Genomic DNA, 19,589 nt, shown 5'->3' with positions numbered 1-19,589 from the left:
AAATTTAAATTGTACTTACCACTAAAGCAGCTAATAATACAGAAATGAGAAAAAAGAACATACAAATAATCCAAAGGAACTCAACTGTCAAGCCAAACAAGAAATTAACTTTAAAATACACACAAGTTACAGTGTAAACATGTGGTGTTGGATATTTGGTTATGCAGACAACTGCAAATACTCCACTTCTGACAGCAAGCCTCTTAATTGCTTCAGTAAAACTATCTGTATATGCAATTCTATTTTATAGAACACCCTACATGAATACTTAGATCAAATTTTGAATGTCTTGTAGATTATTATTTGCTGATGAATACAACACAAGTGAATTAAGAGGAATACCTGATATTGGATATATTTCACAGGTGTAGACCCTCAGCAACCTCAGGCAGCAAGTGCCCACAAAACGCAATCTTTCTAAATCTAAAAGAGTAGCAGTGTATTGGAATCCTTTGAGTCCACGAAGTTCTTCAACTCCCAGCACCAGTGTTGTCCAGCTCCAGTGAAGAATGCTCAATAAAGATTCAAAGCATTCCTATTTCAGGGTATGAAGGATACAGAAGACATATTTTGTGTTAAAAACAAAAAGCGAACTTTCAGCACCAGAATAAGATGAAAAGCAAATAGCATCTATATTCCTGTTTACTATGAGAAGACATTTACGTCTATACACATCTACTATACCACATGCAAATCCTGTTTGCTTGAGAATGAAAAAAGATCACTAAGAACATAGGGAATGCTTCACTGTAACATCATGTTAAAAGTTATTTATAACATATGTCATAGTATTATGTGTGTGGAAGTGTCTCAGTTATTTAAGAACTAAGAACTGTTTATATTCACCTGTAATACAGACACTTTTCAGTAAATTTTACTTGCTTCGTCCACACATGAATAGTGTAATACCTACTTTTAACAGAATATATTCTTGTCACAACAGTAAAGACTTATCAGGGCTGTCTTTGCTTTGATTTTTAACAGTTATGATCTGCAAGATCATGGGAACTAGATCATATTTACACTACTTGAAAGTTCAACAGAAGCATATGATATCCACAAGAAATTTGAGGATTTAAAAAGGCTTGTCCAAATATATGTCTCCATTATTATTAGATGTGGTTGGTTTGTGGTAATTTCATAAAGTTATATCTCAGAAGGCAAACCCCAAGTATTTTACAATGAATATCTTCAAGCTGCAGGTATGCCTTCAAGCTGCAACAATCAAGCTGATTGTTAAAAGTTAGTTATAAAATATCTAATGCTCTAAAAAGCCCAAACTCTCCTCTTATTCCTCACCATGGATCTGAATTGGGATAAGAGCAGCAAGGTAATGAAGAGGCTGGATACAATGTGAAGTACTAAAAGCCATAGGAACTTATAGCTTAATGCAAATATTTTTAAGCAAATGTATATTAAGAATAGCTATTCATATGTCAACAATATGATTACTAAAAATGTGAATTGTGTAGATAATATTTCTAGAAGAAACCTGAACAGGAGAAGATCATCCCAGTCATTAGAGAATACTGAAGAAATGGAAAATACATAAATGAAAGCAAGCAAGTTGGTTAAGGAAATCAGACTGAGTGTCCATATGGAGGCAGTAACTTCAACGTAACTATCAGTAGAGACTACTGACAGTATTTGTAATACAGTATAAAATATAAACCAGGATGGAACTGAAAATGAAGTAATCATTGCTTGTAACAGATAAGGAAAGGACTGCACTTCAAAAACAAAGACAGAATTGGCCTTATCTTGCATGATAACATCGCATTTCAACTTAATTAAGTATTCCTCAAAATTTGACTAACTTGTATGCGAAGAACTGCAGACTATCTTCTATTAATAGTTGCAGTTCACTGTGCCTATTAATACTCCTTACTCAATTTATCAAAGTTTAATTAAATGCTGTCTGATCCTCAATGTATATTGGAATGCATCCAAGAAGAAGATGAATATCACCAATGACTAATTAATGACAGTAATTTAAAAGCCATGGAAGAGAGTATAATGTAAAGCTCCCTCAAAACTCTAAAAAGCATGCTAATATTAATCTTGGCAGGGAGAAAGGGGGATTGGACTAGATGATCCTTTGAGGTCCCTTCCAATCCCTAACATTCTGTGAAAGGCTTGTACATTGAATACAACCATTCTATGATTCTACGATTAAGTATGAACTCAACCCCACATCTCCCCAAAAATTCTCCAAACTAAGTAGCTTACACATGAAAAATAAGCTAAACCTCAAACAAATTCAGGTCAATATCAAGCTTAGATAAAAATTTAAACCTAAGCTAAAATCTTCAGAAAAAGTAAAAAATTACAATGTTCTATACAACTGTGTACCTAACTTCTGTTTGATAAAGCAGCCAGAAAAAAGTCATTAGTCATTTCCACATGCATGTCTTTCAGTTTTCAAAGCATGAACGAACTTGCAGGAAACACAGAAGTTTCTTGATAGTACTCACCACTGAGACAGTTCTGGCAAAAGATCTCTTTAAAATATGCACAGGTTCACTGGTTTGCTGTTTTCCTTTGGACGCACTGCCATCACTTGTTGGCAGCCTGGAAGAACAATTTAAGAACTGACTTGAAATCTACATCAAGTTTTTACTGTTTGTATTATTCGAGTGGAACAGAAGTGGAAGAAAACCTTGTTAATGATCCAAAAAAACGTTCAATTTCAGTGTAATGTCCTCTAGTTTCTAATCCTTCTAGACCAGCAATCAAATACCTTGAATTCTGTTTAACTGGCAGAATTGTGACAATTGATAATAAAGCTGAGATCTAATTACATATTACGTTATTACAAGCATTTACTGTATTTATTTAGACGACATTTTTAAGACTCAAAATGTTACTCCTCAAAGAACACTAGTTTATTGGTATGTCTAGGGAACATGTTCATTTTCACTTTGAGATACCAAGGCATAACAAGCACTCAGAACCATTTTGTCTATTAGTATTTGTGGAGATAAAATCAATCCATATCTCTTGCAGGCAGATGCAAGTTTAAGCATATCTTTATTGCTTCAATTCCAATCAAACTGCAATCCAAAAGACAAAAAATTTTGGACAATAGGAAAGAGAAAGAAGAGGAACAAAGGATGACAACATCTTGAAGAATTCTGGCTCCTAGTAAAGAAGTATTTTTATCTTTTGGTTACTGAGTCCTTATTATATTTGTAACTCTGACGTATATGGAATATTGTTTAGAATCAAAATATCCAAGAGTGGGTCCTAAAGTCCCTCACAATAAAAGTAAACCCAATACAGGCAGTAACTGTTACTGCGCACCTTTCCTTTTGTGCCACTCATGGCTCTTCGGCCATATCCTTCCTTCAGAGGCCCCAAGGCTTGTTTGTCTTTGGCTACAGCCATCTTTCCATAGAAATTACCCAAATGATTAATAGGTTATGCCAGAACTTTAAGTGCATCAGTGAAAAAGAAAAGTTCTTCTGGAGAGACAGAGGTCTATGGGCACAAAGCTTAACCTGTAAACATGAGCAGTTCTGGTAAGGGACCCTGAAAAGGACATTCTTAGAAAGGATGTAGCAAGAGAACTGGTATGAAAAAATTCCAAGTTTTCAAATCAAAGTGTGAGCAGGGGGAAATATGTATATAGATAAAATATAAAAATTAGGTCTCGTATATATCTGAGGAAATTTGAAAAATATATTGGCAATACAGAGAAAGAGTTCTTGCTTTTTAAAACAGTTACATAATTTACCATGGGAATAATAAATTAAGGGTAAGTTATTGTAAAACACCATTTGTTTTTATTTGTTGTTTTTTTTCCTAATTAAAATAATCTCATGAGGCCTCCTAAATAGAATACTTCCCAACTAGCAAAGAAACTAGCGTGTTAGAGGAAATCATGAGGCTCTACAGAACTAAATGAAGGTCTCAGAACATAACATATGAAGAATGACCTCTTAAAGAAAAACTGCAAAGAAATAAATGTTGGTATAACGAATTTATTACTTTTCTCAAAGACACTAAATTTTCCCTAACTTTTTCAGATAGTGATATCCTTAGCTTAATACAACAATAAGTTCATGAAACACACGCTTACTTTAACAGGGCCTCTTTTTAAAAAACATGTCAATAAATTGTTCTAAATAGAGGTCAAAATATTACCTGTATAGTAACTGCGGGATCTGCCCAGCATTAACATCTGTACCATTATTTGATTTCTTGGAACTTTTAAACTGAAATACAACACTGAAAGAGAAATAGTTCTGTTATTATTCAAGCAATATTAGATCTCTTCTTTTGCGTTAAAAAATATAGAAGAAGGATAAATTACCCATCATCCGTAGTAATAGAGGCCTGTCCATGAGATCCACAATCACTGCTAGGTCCTGACACTCTTGCCCAGGCTACATACCACCAGCCAGCTTGTAGGAGTACTGGTTCATCAAACATCATTGCATACTTCTCTCTGGGAGAATTAAATTTTGAAAAAGATACATGTGAATTAGTTTTTAGACTAATCTTTAACAAATTATACCCTGCATATAAAAGAAAATTGAAAATTAATGGAATTAAGTTATTCATCTCAAGGATCTATTTATATTCAACATTTAAAAGTACTTTATTGAAAAATATTGTCGTAATTAAAAAAAATAATAACTCAGAAGGACCTGCAAATGCCTACATCTAGCTTGATCTTGAATTTTGAAACAATCAGATATCAAATGCCAGATAGAGTAAGGAGAGATTAAGTTAACACACATAAACCCAATTACATTTAATACATAATACTGCAAGTAAAGTATTAAGTTATACTCTTAACTCAATTTCAGAAAATTCTGGGTACATTTTTGTAAATGATGAGTTTATACATAAATTCTTAAGAATTACACATTAATATTAAAGAAAGTAATAGAATACATATACATAGGAATATTAAAGAAAGTAATAGAATATACATACATAGGAATTAAACCTAACAGAATTAGGCATGGATGATTTGAACATTGAATTGTTTCGTAACAGGGAACGAAAAAGCAGCTAAAAACATGGCTAACCCCGTCCACATGCACAAAATCTTTCAAGCAAAAACTGCTTGCATTCTAATGAGCTGAAACACAATAACTCTTATTTTGGTTACGATAATTTAATGATGAGTTGCTTAATGCAAATACCCATTGAAAGCATCCTTTTGATAGAAGCATTCAAAGGAGCTGCTGCCATGTTTTGTTTCACCATAGAAATATAGGATTTGACTTTGATTTATATGAGAGCAAGTGTGAGATTTTTTCTTTCTTTTAATTTAGTACCATAATGGCTTAGTGAAATATTTGATGTTTTACTACTTTAGCCAACACATTTTGTTTGAGTTTAAATTTTACATCACTTGCTACAAACTCTAATGATGTAGATCATCTCCATTGATGATGATCTCAAGTCACTTTAAAATGTGTATAAAGAAAGTAAAAATAAAGATCAAGAAGTAGGTAGAAGTAGGTAAGGAAACTTCTTACCTAGCAGCACAATCATACGCTAAGACATCTGTTTCAGCAAGAAGGTCTCCATCAGTCTCATGGTCTCCCCCATCTGGACCCAATTCAAACAACTGGTCGAGTAAGAAAAAGGTAAAAATATGTTTTAGCTGTTGGAAACTTCACAACACCACTTTTTCCTGTCTGGCGTTCTGGATACTGTCTACTACTATTCTTTCCCACCTTCTCAAAAGTAATTGCTAGTTACTATTGCAACAGTAATTGCTGTTACTATCACTGACAGGGAAATTCTCATCGGAATTCAGGATTTTACAATATCATTAACTGTTAAAACACAGCAATTGACACTGACCTCCCAGCCTTACGCCCAGATATATTCTTAAGTGGAGAAACTCCCTAAATCTTGCAGGTAAGTGAAATGCAGAGCATCTAAAAAGGCAAAGTCAGGTAGAAGGTGCAGGCTTTCCATCACAGATTGAAATGCACTGAAGATACACGCAACTTTTCTGGAAAGGGACAGCTTGACTATTTAGCAGAGCTAGACAATAGTGTCATAAACAGTTGAAAACTAGGAGATGATACTTTTTTCAAAAGAACTTGGGTTTCTCACTCAGTTAAAAATCACTTCTACAGTTTAATCAGTTTGGGAAAGGACCACAAATACATGTCTATGACTTCTCTTGCAAACACCTATTTAATACATAGTTTATCTGTGGTAGGACTGGCAAATCTTACCCTGGATATAAGCTAATCCTAGACAACCAGAAGTAAATTGAAAAAATAATTCTAGAATGCTTTCAGAGGGTTACTACCTTTAGTATTTCAACATTATTCATGCTTTTTCTTTTTCCTGTTAAGTTTCTTGGCTTTCCTTAATCATTTGCAATTCTCAGTCATAGCATTAAAGTAGAATAAAGTACAACTGCTTATTTTGGATCTCCTGTTTTCTTACGCAAATGTTAGTGCTAAGTGCATGCCATCCATTTCTCTAAAACAAACCTTAACACCTATTCATCTGAAAATAGAAAAAACACCTCAATAATCCACTAAATAACAAGTAACAATAACATATTCTGAATATACAAATCTAATCTATATCTCAGACAGATATTAGACCCTTCCTTTACAATGTTTTTCAGGGAGTTTCTGAAATCCTTATTAAATGCAGGAACAGAAGCTACTTATCAGAAACCAGAGCTCTGTTATCACCCTGTGTGTTTATGTGAGCTTTTTATTCAAAACCAAGTTTATTTATTAATTTTAAATCAGCATACATGCTCCAGCCCTAATCATCCTTACATTTGGCACAATGCAGAGTTAAGTATGTTTGGTGTTATTCACTCTCAGTTAAAGAATTCCAGCTGAGAAGCTATCCAGCAAGCAGTCTGAGAAAGAAGGCAGCAGGGACAGTGGGAAGTAATGGCTCAGCTGGTACCAAAGGAATTCCCGCTACTGATAAGCACTCTTTATCTGTTTTTGAGAAGCAGTCCCTCATGTATTCTGACATAGGACGTGATTCTAACAGGAAGCCCACAACATCAATTTTCTGCAGGTGGACCTCTGAGCTTTGTGTCAACAGATCACTGCCATACCCACTGTCGTATCTGCTCCGTAAGATGGCATAGCATTTAGTAAAGGCAAGAACGGGCCAATTCTTGACAAGAACTGTAATTCTCAGATCTCTGCTTCACCCACATTACCTATGTAAGGTTCATTACTTCTCACCAAGAAGCCTTCTTCTAGTTCTATTACTAATGCTTTTAATATATAGTAAAACACTTATTCATCAAGAAATAAAATCAATCACGGTTTTAGGTGGCATTTCTAGAGTTCTGATTTTGAGGCATACCATTGTTTAAAACAAAACCAAAAAACTTACCTTTATTTTAGCCGTGTATTCACCTCTACCTCCAAAAAGACCAAGACCACCTAACAAAATATCCGTATCGGCACAGAAACGGATAGCTTCTACTGAGTGGGCCGAATAACCCCAGCCTCCTCCATGACCTGCAGGAAAAAAAAAAAAAAAAATCAACAAAAATACAGTTTATCTTAGTCTTTTATTCCACAAGCCTGGTCAGCTTATGTTATAAAATTTTACTGTGTACATACTTTCAAATCTGTTAACAACACTATAGTCTTCTTTAGAATAAACTTTCATTACTGCTTGAGTCTCCTCTTCTGTATTTGCTACACCCATTTTTAAGTCCTGCATAGCAGCCAAAGTATCAAGGCAACCTAAAAGAAAGCAAAATCAGGAAGAACTCAAAATTTCTTACTGTTGATTATGATCAGCGAAATGGAAACGAATACAAGTTAAAAAGATCAAAGCAACCTAATTGCTTTGTCCCTAAACCACACATTTTACTGAATATCATTATAGGTTTGATTAAGTCAGGGGCCACTGCTGTGGAATCTCAAGATTAGCTATTGAAGACTGTTTTCATTTAATTTATTAATTTTCCAGAATAACAAAGAAATGCAATTAAATTTACTTTCCAGCTTCTCCAATGAAGGGAGCAGGACAAGGAACTGATCACTCATCACAATCAGTGAGCAACTCAGCTAAAATAATTTCCAAAGCTGTGCTTTAAAACACCGAGTATATTGCATATGATCAGTTTATACACAAATACAGTGGGATTATATTTTGTTTTGGTAGACTTTTTAGACTACAAAAAAAAAAATCATATTACTCTTAGTGCCCCATTATACAAAACTGCAAGGAGTAAATTCTAATTTTAGGTATTGCATTTACTTTAGAATAAAACTAGCTTATTTAAGAATATTTTTTTCCTGTGCTTTGGAGACTCCAGGTTAACTTAACAGTACTTTATTCTGCAGACTGTCCAAAAAGATGATCTAAGAAGGTCTCTTTAGTCTGCTGAACGCTAGTAACAGGTTCCACCAGAACTCTAAAATCCTCTAGCATCACTAAGATGGCTGAAGATAACTATTTTGATTAGAAATAATGCCTATCAGTCAGACCATAAGGGTTAAGAGCAACAGTGAAAGATTATGAAGTAAAATTTTAACTCAAAAAGTAAGAAAGCTGTTAGATTACAATCCATTTATACATTAAGTAAGGTTTCTTTATTTCTTCTAAGCTTCTGACTCGTCAACTATAAGTGTATACCTAGAATGTGCAAAGCTGCATGAGATCTGGTGGTCAGTGCTTTGGAACCTGTTGGCAGAGCAAGTTCTGGACTCAAAATACTACACCGGGATTGCATGTCTGGAGCTGAGGGAAGTCTGGAATCGGCAACTACTGCATTGTAACTCCACAGTTCCCTAGCACTTGGTCGAAACCTAGAGCAAGACAAAACAGAGTAAAAAAAAAAACTTTCACCTACTAAAAAAATTAAAAATCTAATAATTAAATTTTATGAGCTTTTTGATGTAAAATGTAGATCTGCTAGTAAAAACTCTTAAAACTGAATATCATTACATCAGATAATAATGACAGATGTGCTCAAAAATTAAAGATGTTAAGTGAAAGTAAAAAGGTTACTCACCTTCAAATAAGAGTTAAAAAAAAAAATCTTGAGAAATCCAAGATATTTTGTTTGGGCTTTTTTAAACAGATAACATCACCTTATGAGTTTTAAGGGATTATAGAAAAGGGCAGCATAAACGAGGGAATACAAAGACTTTCTATACTATAGATTAACATGGAGAAAACGAAAATAATAAGAGAAAATAGAAGTCTTTGATATCTCTATGTGAAGGGAAGAAATAATTAGAAGACATAGGCCTATGAGAGTGTTCTGAATAAACACAAAAGGAATTTTCCGAACGGGGCTAAGATGGTCTAAGCTAATAGAGAAAGAAATAGTTTTAACTAGAAATATTACAGGACACCATATGTATTCAGGATTTCAACAAGTTATCGATATGCATGTTTATACACATACACATATATGCACATATGAAATTATTTAACAACTTGAATTTCACTACTAATTGAAGAAGTCAAAAAGCTGTAAAGAAAATCTTTAAAATTTACATAATCAAGAATGTTATCTCTATACAGAGAAGCTGACCCCTTCATTTAAATAGTCATAAATAAAAATGCCCAGGAATAATAATTAATATAACAAATATTTCACTAGTAATAGGCATATTCATTAACATGTCTCTTCTTTAGACTGACAAGAATGGAATATAATACATAAGTAAATCTGCACAGTCTCCCAGGAATCCATTGTTCAGTTAAGTATTTAAGCTCTAGATTTAGTTTTACAGTCTCCAAAATTCTATGACAATAAAACACCTCAACTCATGTTTACCCGTAATATCTTTAATGTGACTTTGAACTTCCTCAAATTGAATAATCATTTTCATGTGTTACATTAAGTTGAGTGTCATCGCCTTTTTTCCTTTGAAACTTGCTGTTTTCCCTTGGCCATCGAAATCTGCATTTTTTCATTAACTGAATGTTTCAGTGCATTTTACTCATGCTGATAATATCACGGCTTTAAGAGACGTGGGTCTTACTGTTCCTTATTTCAAATCTCAGCATAATTAACAACTGGTACCTAACTGATGAAATTCAAACAATCCTGGGGTTGTGCATAAAGCAGGACTACAACTACAGCTATCCAAGGAACTTCAGATATCATAAAGGAACATGCCTAACAAATATGCATGCTTCAATGTTAGGTGGCTACTAAGTTCTTGAATCTCAATTTTGGATTGAGACATCCAAAGTAGGATGCAAGTAGCCTATGGACACAATAATGTTTTAAAGATATGATCCTACATGATGCTATCTTTTCCAGATGAATGCAGACTAGCTGGTTCCCTGCTTTATTCTATCTGGAGGTGATTATCCTTGTTTTGCCTAAATCTTCAAACAGTTTAAGCATCATCCACCACCTGCACTCGGATGACAGTTCAAATTTCTCTCCCAAATCCTGGCTAACAGTTTTTAAATCATTATAGAAGAATTAAATGTTATGATTCTGTTTTGGAACAAGAGCTTGTGATCCATGCCTGCTCAAAGACTCCATTGAAAGCCACCATCCCCAAAGACTGTGAAATAAATACAACTGTAATTTGAATGTCTATGCCATCTAAATAAGTATCTTTTTTTTTGACCTCCCAAAACATCAGAACTGAAAAGAATACTATTACTCCAACCCTTCACCTAATCAGATCTTAACCATTAACGCGAGAGAGAAAGATGAACATTTAAGACACAAGGGTGTGGTAGCTGAGTATGGCAAGGAAATTATTCAGCAAAGTGTTAAGTAGATGGAATAAAGTAAGGGAAAAATAAAAAGAGTAATTAAGTGGAATAGATTGAGGTCCCCCAAACATCATGAGACTGGAATGAGAACAATGCAAAAAGAAAAATGCAAAAAAAAAAATCAGGCAAGAGAAGATGCTTGTTTTGGGCTTACTTGAACAAATCATTCAAAAAAATGTAAAAAAAGATACATGGAACACTAAAAATTATTTTTCATTTACCAAGGAAATGAGCATAACCAAGTCTCCAGTCTCCCAAAATATTTTAAAAAAAGACTTTTTATACTATGACTTTAATAGCTATAATCCACACTTGCCTCCAAATAACATCATAGACAGGATCCAGACACACACCAGAACCTTGAAGGTCTTCCTGCTCAGAATCATTGAATGTTTTGCAACTGCCGTCTACTTTGTTTATCAGAAGACATTTAAAAGGAGGAGGTTCTGATATTGAAGCTGGTACCAAACCTACATCAGGGAGCAAAAGAGCAGAAAAACCATGAAGACTTGACTCATTATGTGACATTTTCTATGCATGAGCATTAATGTGCTAGAGAAGAACAGATATACCACTACAGCAAAATAGAAACTGTAGTAAGATTTAAGTGCAAGAAGAGTTTAGACTTTCACATTCTTATTTTTAATAAAATTAATTTCTAAAGGAGCTAGGATCACAATGTGCAGTATAACCAGAAAGTCAAAATATTTTCATTCCCTTCATTCACATTTTTGACTTGTTGCTTCGCTATTGTTCACATGACCAAAGCTATTTTTCTCCAAAACTTCTATAGGCATTTCAAATATTATAGAAGAGTTCTTGCCTATTATATGCCTGCTTGCAAATATCTCTGATGTAGCAAGCACATGAGAATTAATGAGAGCTTCATCAATCCGGAGAAAAGTCTGGTCGCCACTCGCTCCAATCCATGTTGCTTTGCGTCCATATTTAGATCCTATATTAGGCATAGGTGCTGGTTTTGCATTCCAGTAGGGCATATCCAGAATTGGTCTACCAAGCTGACCTTTCTATAGAGAGAATGCAAGAATTAGTAAATAACAGTAAGTCTCAAAGATGAACAAATTACTTTGATAGTTTCAACATACAAAATCAGTAATCTGGAAGAGAGAGTTTACCACAAAATTATCTTCAAAAAGCAACAGCTAAGTGAAGCATTACACATTTAAATACAAGGAACAAGTTATTGACAGTTTGTCCTCCCTATTCAGGTAGGCTTCTGAGTGAACTTTTTTTTCTTAAAGTAACTCAAAACTCTCCATGACAGATAACCTTCCTTTCTATCTTCAGATTCAAATATAAAAGCATTTATTCTCCTTCAATATCTGAATAATTTCAGTGCTAAAGAAGGAATGAATTAATAGGAGGAAAAAAAAAATCTACATTCAGATTCAGACAGTCCAAATTCCACTCAATTCTGAACTGATATGGACTGTAAGCTCTACAGAGCAAATACCTCTTAAAAGTACCTAGAAATTGCCTAGCACACCAAACTTGAGCATAAAGTGCCTAAGGAAGCACTTCTGCATATGCTCATTAACATCCTGACCCGGAGATCTAGGGCCTTATCTCCTATGTACAAATAATTAGTGAGAGGTGGACCAACAGAGAGTTTTTAAAGCATGTAAAAGCAGCTCAATACCTATACTCCAGCTTTTGTCAAAAGGACATTAGTGGGAAAGCTGGAACAACAGATGACTGGAGAGATTGCGGTGAGGGGGTATTTGCAAAGACAAGGCGGCACAAAGGCCTGAAGTCGGGACGAAGGGGAACTAAATGATGTTGAAGTGCTTATTCAGTGAATATAAGAATGGATTCCACACGGACATAGCAGAATATATGCCATAGGGGTATGAAAGAAGAGTACCAGAGTTCTGCTGTGTTATACTGAGCAATAATCTCCCCTCAAGTGTAAGCATAACTTCTGCAACTTATTGCTGTTTCTATGGAGGAAAACAGGACACATTTTTTCTAACGAATGCAGGCAGATATGTAATAGAATAGATACTTATTTGCAACCAAGCTTGCAACGGTAAGAGTTTGAAAATACTAGTGCACCTTATAAAATAACCCAGTTTTAAATCACCATCTTCATTAAAATATAAAAACCACCAAGCATTTCTATCATGTTTTTCTAACCAAAATAATATCAGAGGTCACATTTTTAATTATAACAGACACAAAAGACACGTAGAAGTCATGAGTAGTTCTATAAGAGCAAGTATAAACAAACAGTTTTGAAAGGTCTTTGAACAATACATTAACTACTAGCTTATTCCCACAAGTAAATATTATTATTTCCTTACTGAGAAACTTCCAAATGTGAAAACCTGGCCATCCATTAAGAGAATAGCTGTATGGTTGCTCCCAGCAGTAACCTGTGTACTAGGACCTGGTAACGCTTGCACCAAAGTGGGACATCCTCTGTATCAAAATAAATTCATTTTTTATCAATACATGCTTATGCAACATTTAACATACATTAGTATTACAAGGATTTCAATCACTGTGAAATATACTCACTATGTTCACATACTATATGGATCCACAGTCAGGCAACTTCTTACATATTTAACAAACAGAGGTTTGAAAGACTGTATCAGATATTTACATTTATGCTCTCTTGTTACAGGCAACCAGATCAAGTACCTTCTCTTCAGTTAAACTCAGAAATTAGCATAGAACAAAAACGGTTAATTTAATATATAACTGTACAATTATACCAATGTTACATACTATACAATGTAGTTATGCTACTAAATATGCATATGTATATATGTATATTTATAAAAATATAGTGCAATGAACTGTAGCAGTACAAAAATTCTGTAGTGAGGATGCTGGCTAAGCACCTAACAAAATTGTTTGCATTATGAAGCAAATCAAAGCCTTATGTGGTTGGTACCCTAGTACAATTACCAGAAGCAATACTGATATGGCCCCTCCTGAGATCCCTGTCTAGGAAATAATAAAAGGAAGAGAAGGTCTACCCACCTCCATCAGCTTTCTAATAGAGAAAAGGCATTAAAAAAATGCTCTCCATCAAACTTACAGACTCAAGAAAGAACAAACCTCTCCAAACTGTTTTCCAGAAAGATCTGAAAAAGTCTATTCATATGCCTCCCGAATATGAACAGGTATAAGAAATAAATTTCCCATTCCAGTAAAAATGAAGGGGAAAAAAAACAAACAATAGTATGTTCAAGAGAAGATAAAGAAAATTTGAGGTGATGACTTAGAACAAAAATAGCAGAAAAGAGAAAAAGAAAGTAGTATGAGATACTAAAAGTAAAATTTTCATCTCAATCCCAAAGTGAGCAGGAGTCTACAAGAACTGTACCAGACTTTGAATTCCATAATGAATGTTTACCTAGACTTCAAATTTATTGTTGACTTAGAAAGACTGTGAATTTGAAGAACAAGTTAGTCCCAAAAAACTCTATGTTTGGGAACTCTTACCCCAGAGAACAGCAGCACTATTTAAACTTTTAAACATGCGCTTTCAAAAGTAGGTTGACCTAAAATAAGAACAGGTTGTCTTATGCTGGAATAAAAAAAGTGTCAGCTCACGGTTACCTAGCAATTGTTTAGCAGCTGATGTACAAGAAGATAGGTTATTTGTATGTTCTGGCTTTGGCTGAATTGCAGGTAAAACAGAAGTCATGAAAGTAAGAGGAAGGAGAGGCATCATGTTCAGCAGGGAAAGGGTAGATGGGAAGATGTGAACATATGGAAATGTGAAACGAGGAATGCAGCATGAAGAGAGGTTGATGATCTAAAGGAGAAGGAATACAGGTAAACAGAAAATTATTACTTCATGGTGAATGTAGCTTCCAGCGGATGACTCTAGTGGAGATAGAGAGACTGAAGGGTAGCATAAAATTTATTAAAAGACACAGAACATGACGTTCATTAAGTTAAGAAGCCTTTGTTGGTCTATAAGCACATGGGTTTGGACACCAGTAAGATCATATGCAGACACAGAGCAAAGCCTAGCAGCACCAATGATGAAGCATTTTAAAACAGAAGAAACGTTACATTTGCGTCCCATCAACTCTACGGAAGCTCAAAAAGGCACTGAAGCAGAAATAAAACATAATTAAGAACTAATCCAAAAGCATTCCTGTTAAAGGGAAATATTTTGATTAAAGTTTGTTTTCTCTCTCTCAAAATTATTGTAACTGCAGACAAGGAATTATCAATCCTATGCTTTAAAAAAAGTGAACGTTTCATCTATTTGATGCATACAAGCTAAGCTATTACCCTCAAATCTATTTATCTTTGTTTTGCGAATTGAATCTATCAGCGACGTTATCTGAATGCTGTGTAGCATATTCCCTTGGCAGCAGTAGAGCAAAACCAGACAGGCAACTAATGCAGAGAGATGTAATATGTCATCCTCTCTAATAGCTCTTTTAGTAATATCAGCCAGCTTGTGGAATGGCCAACTATAATGCATCAACTAAAGAAATGGACAAAAAAAAAGCCTAAGACACTTAACTGTCAAAAAATAAAGTAAAATCACAGAAAAATAGTTTTCACTTTATAAAAGGAGGAAGGATTTTGAAAAATACAATAAGCTGGTTTGACTTATGTACATGGAATTTTAAATCTGTGATACTATTGAGTATTTCCCCATCCCTCTTAAACTGAACACAGAAAAGCTCAGCATAGACCCTTAAGAGTCTGAGAGACTCTTCGGACAGTTTTGACAACCAAGGTTTCTCCATTTGAATGGGAGAAAGCAAGAAGTATTCTTCTGGGATGGAGCTGAAGGAGAGATTGGTGTTAAAATCCACAGATTCTTTGGCTTCTGAACATGACACAGGTACTTGACATAGGGCAATCACAAAAGACCAACCCTCAAGTACACAGAAAGTAACCTGAGATCCCTTGAGAAAACGTAAGATTGCTGAATTAAAAGCAGTAGATATACATGCATCAGCTAACTCAGGATCCTGCAAGAGGTCTAAATGCATTTTGGCTGTCCACACTGAAACCCTCTTCCATCCTGAAGGATAAGCTTTTCTGGGAGTAGATGCGGTCTTCGAAAACTCATCCCACAGTAACTGGTCAAATAATCGCTGTCCATGGTGCTTATCCAGGCACCAGAGGGCTCCCAGGTCCAGTAAGATGTCACTGGGGCAGCTGACTGTGCTGCTACAAATTCAGGTTCACCAGGGGCTGTCACTGTGTAGTAGGTAAAAGGAAACCAGTAGTTTGTCTGTCAATTGCAGGCAGTCAGTTAAAAAGCAAACAAAAAAAAGGAGATTTTTACATTTTAGAGGAACTAGAAGTTAGGTGGAAAGATGCAAATAAGATCTGCATTCCAGTGTTGAAGTAAAATAATCAGACAATGCATCTAGAAACATAGTCCTATTAAAGATGATGGAACACTTTTTTTCCTAAAGATAGTAATAGGATATAGCGTTTACGCTTTGACTTCAAATAGAATGTATCTGACTGTCCATGGAAGGTCTGCTCACTTTTCTTCCACGTTATTGTTGAACCTTCAGAAGCAAAACCACATCAGGATTGTTGTACTTCGGTTGTCTCATTTCTGGAGCTTGACCACCAGATCACGTGCTTGCTAACCTAGTGCTGAAGTCAACAGTTTGTACAAGGAATGCAGGCAAATTTTGAACAACAGAAAGATCCTGGAGTTTTAAGTCCCAGATTATTGAGAGAAACATCAGCAACAAACAGGCTTTTGCTTACCCAAATATAAGATATACTATTTTTCATCTGCAAAGCATTTCTTGCTTTCACTGGATTTGTATCACCCAAGAATATAAGCAGACTGACAAATCCTTCATTGTAGTGAACAGCTCATCAACATCTGCGACTGTGGATGTTACAACAGAAAGCCTATGCAGACTAGTTTAATAGCTCCAGCACATTGATATGAAAAAAAAAAAAAAAAAACGGCCTCCCAGGAACCGGATCACTTGCATTTTCAAGTAGTCCATCTGTGAACAGCTGAAGTCTTTGCTGGAGAAAAAAATTAACACCACCTTGTGCATATTGCTTAATCCTCCACACCATTTCACTTCTATGAACGGTTTATTGAGAAGCACATTGTCCTGTTCATCTGCTGTTTTGTCTGCTTGTCTGAGTAAAAAGTAGTCTGAAGTCCTTCTAAGGCATGTAATAGGCCTCATTCCTACTGAAGTGGGAGGAAGAATTCGTGATGTTTATCATACTCTAACAGAGGAGTCCAGAACACCCTTAATTAAGGAGGAAGACATGTCTGGGTAAGTGCACAGAATTCAAAACAGTTAAGCATTTTCGAGACTTTTTAAAAATGTAGTCTCACTACTAAATCTTTATGCTGCAAGACAGAAGTCTCTGAAAGAATAAGTCATCAACCGGTGCCTATGAACTTCCATCATTGCTTCATCTGGCAACGAAGATGGCTCCCTCAGATGAAAATGAGTTGCTGCATTTTCCCAGACAACTCTTGTTTTCAGGGGCTTCCATATTTAGATATACTATCTACACTGCCTAAACATTATTTCCTTTTTTTTTTTTACTCCACTGTGTCTCTCCTGGAAACACAGTAGACTACCAGTTCGTGGATTCAGAAGATGATGGTCTTCCTGGGGTCAATACAGGCAATGTGACACACTGCATGACTGACGTACCACTGACCTGGCTGGAGCTGGCCATCTGAGCACCACTGCGTCCCAACTGAGGTGGAACTCTGCATAAGGATTCCCTGTTTCCTTCTCTGAGTCCCTTACTGTGAGGACAGAGGAGAGATCTCTACTTAAAGCTGGAAAAAGAAGTACATCAATGAGGAAATTATCATTTGAATGATGGTGCTAAACAGCAATATAGTACTATAGCCAGTTCTCATGCAAAGGACATACTCCAAATTTCTCAAGGCTTTTTTCAGACACTGTCTAGGGTCTGCTGTAGAACGATACCAAGGTCAGTGCCAAGTCGTTTGTATCTCCTCAGCTTCTAGGACTGGTCAAGCACTATCCTTTGGCACAGGATGTTTCACCTTCTCTTCTAGGATCTCACTTGGAAATACATTTGATCTCCATCCAGTTTCTGCCTAATAGGCAACAGATGTGGGGTTTACTGTCTCCAACTCTGACAGATACAGCAGATATCCCTGATGCCTTCAGAAAAGCCAAACAATTTCGAAGTTGGAAACAGGAGACAGTGAGTTACCAGTACCACTGCTGTTTGTACCTCTTCAGTCTTTAATGCAGAAACTAGACTTATTCTAGTAGTGACTTGAATTGCCAGCTAAAGCAGTTGTAGCTTGGAACAAGCATCCAAGAATTTCCAGCAATGAAAACCAGAGTATTTGTCTGTGATATGGCTCGACCATAGGCAGAAACACAGACTGCATCCACCAGTCCAACACAAAGTGAGTAGGGGTAACAGTTTTAGAGAATAACATTAGGAACAGCAGTCAATGCAAAGTAATAAGTCCAGTAAACTTTCTTTCTTCCTTCCCTCTCCCTCTTTTATCTAGTGAATTCAGTGAAAGTTTTAAGATCATGAAGAATTCTTCAGACAAACGAAATGATTTGGAAGTCTCCAAAGAGATTAGGAGGATAGATGTTCAGTAATTTTGATCTCACTGCTACAAGAGAAATAGAACTGAAGACAGATCATGGATGCTCCACTCTGTATGCCTTTCACATAAGGGTACTGAGCATTACTGGACATATATAAAGCATCATTGATTCCTACTCCTTCAAATCCCCTGTCTTATGTATATATGAAACATGTGCATGCCCAAAGAACAACATTATTACATCTCCTTTTATGGCAGAACATTGATTGTCTACTTGAGTGACCAAACGAGATACCAAGGTTGAGATTAAGCCTCATATTAAAGACACCTATATTTAATTGTCTGTGCTCTCACAGCAGTCAATGGAGATCAAGACAATAGTTTACAGAGCTACTGAGCATACTTAAAGTAGATAAATAGTGGCTGGCTAGTCAAATAGCAATCCAGACTCTGTTGACTTCTCTATTTTCTTTGACCATCAAGAAAACAAACAGGTCACTCTCATATTGACATAGAATCATAAAATGGTTAGGGTTGGAAGAGACCTTAAAGATCATCTAGTTCCAACGCCCCTGCCATGGGCAGAGAAATCCTCCACTACACCAGGTTGCCCAAAGCCTCATCCAACCTGGCCTTGAACACGTCCAGGGGTGGGGCATCCACAAGTTCTCTGGGCAACCTGTTCCACTGCCTCACCACCCTCAAGGTAAAAAATTGCTTCTTTATATCTAATCTCAATCTCCCCTCCTTCAGTTTGAATCCATTGCCCCTTGTCCTATCACTACACGCCCTTGTAAAAAGTCCCTTTCCAGCTTTCCTGTAGGCCCCTTTTAGGTACTGGAACACTTCTATAAGATCACCCCGGAGCCTTCTCTTCTCCAGGCTGAACAGCCCCAACTCTCTCAGTCTGTCTTCATAGGAGAGATGCTCCAGCCCTCGGATCATCTTCGTGGCCCTCCTCTGGACTCGCTCCAGCAGCACCACGTCCTTCTTGTGTTGGGGATTCCAGAGCTGAATGCAGTACTCTCAATGTGGGGTCTCACGAGAGGAATCGCCTCCCTCGACCTGCTGGCCACACTCCTTTTGATGCAGCCCAGGATACGGTTGGCTTTCTGGGCTGCCAGCGCACATTGCCGGCTCATGTTGAGCTTCTCATCCACCAGCACTCCCAAGTCCTTCTCCTCAGGGCTGCTCTCAATCCATTCTCTGCCCAGTCTGTACTTGTGCTTGGGATTGCCCTGACCCACATGCAGGACCTTGCACTTGGCCTTGTTCAACTTCATGAGGTTCTCACAGGCCCACCTCTCCA

At 36.2% G+C, this 19,589-nt stretch overlaps 1 protein-coding gene across 1 annotated transcript in view; it reads right to left on the bottom strand.

The window, feature by feature from the left end:
- Positions 1 to 19,589, bottom strand: part of MYCBP2 (MYC binding protein 2) — a 213,475-nt gene that overhangs the window by 111,354 nt on the left and 82,532 nt on the right. The window contains exons 21-31 of the mRNA XM_086620176.1: positions 13,050 to 13,167; positions 11,549 to 11,753; positions 11,042 to 11,195; positions 8,611 to 8,783; positions 7,587 to 7,712; positions 7,354 to 7,481; positions 5,496 to 5,587; positions 4,316 to 4,450; positions 4,147 to 4,230; positions 2,475 to 2,571; positions 343 to 535 (exon numbers count right to left, since the gene is read on the bottom strand). Coding sequence (XP_086476302.1) covers positions 343 to 535; positions 2,475 to 2,571; positions 4,147 to 4,230; positions 4,316 to 4,450; positions 5,496 to 5,587; positions 7,354 to 7,481; positions 7,587 to 7,712; positions 8,611 to 8,783; positions 11,042 to 11,195; positions 11,549 to 11,753; positions 13,050 to 13,167 — 1,505 coding nt within the window. The remainder of the gene's footprint in view (positions 1 to 342; positions 536 to 2,474; positions 2,572 to 4,146; positions 4,231 to 4,315; positions 4,451 to 5,495; positions 5,588 to 7,353; positions 7,482 to 7,586; positions 7,713 to 8,610; positions 8,784 to 11,041; positions 11,196 to 11,548; positions 11,754 to 13,049; positions 13,168 to 19,589) is intronic.

Source organism: Tauraco erythrolophus, chromosome 1 (assembly GCF_009769465.1).
Source record: "Tauraco erythrolophus isolate bTauEry1 chromosome 1, bTauEry1.pri, whole genome shotgun sequence".
Classification (NCBI taxonomy): domain Eukaryota; kingdom Metazoa; phylum Chordata; class Aves; order Musophagiformes; family Musophagidae; genus Tauraco; species Tauraco erythrolophus.
Note: the sequence above shows the minus strand (reverse complement) of the source record. Positions and strands in the feature narration are given on the sequence as shown.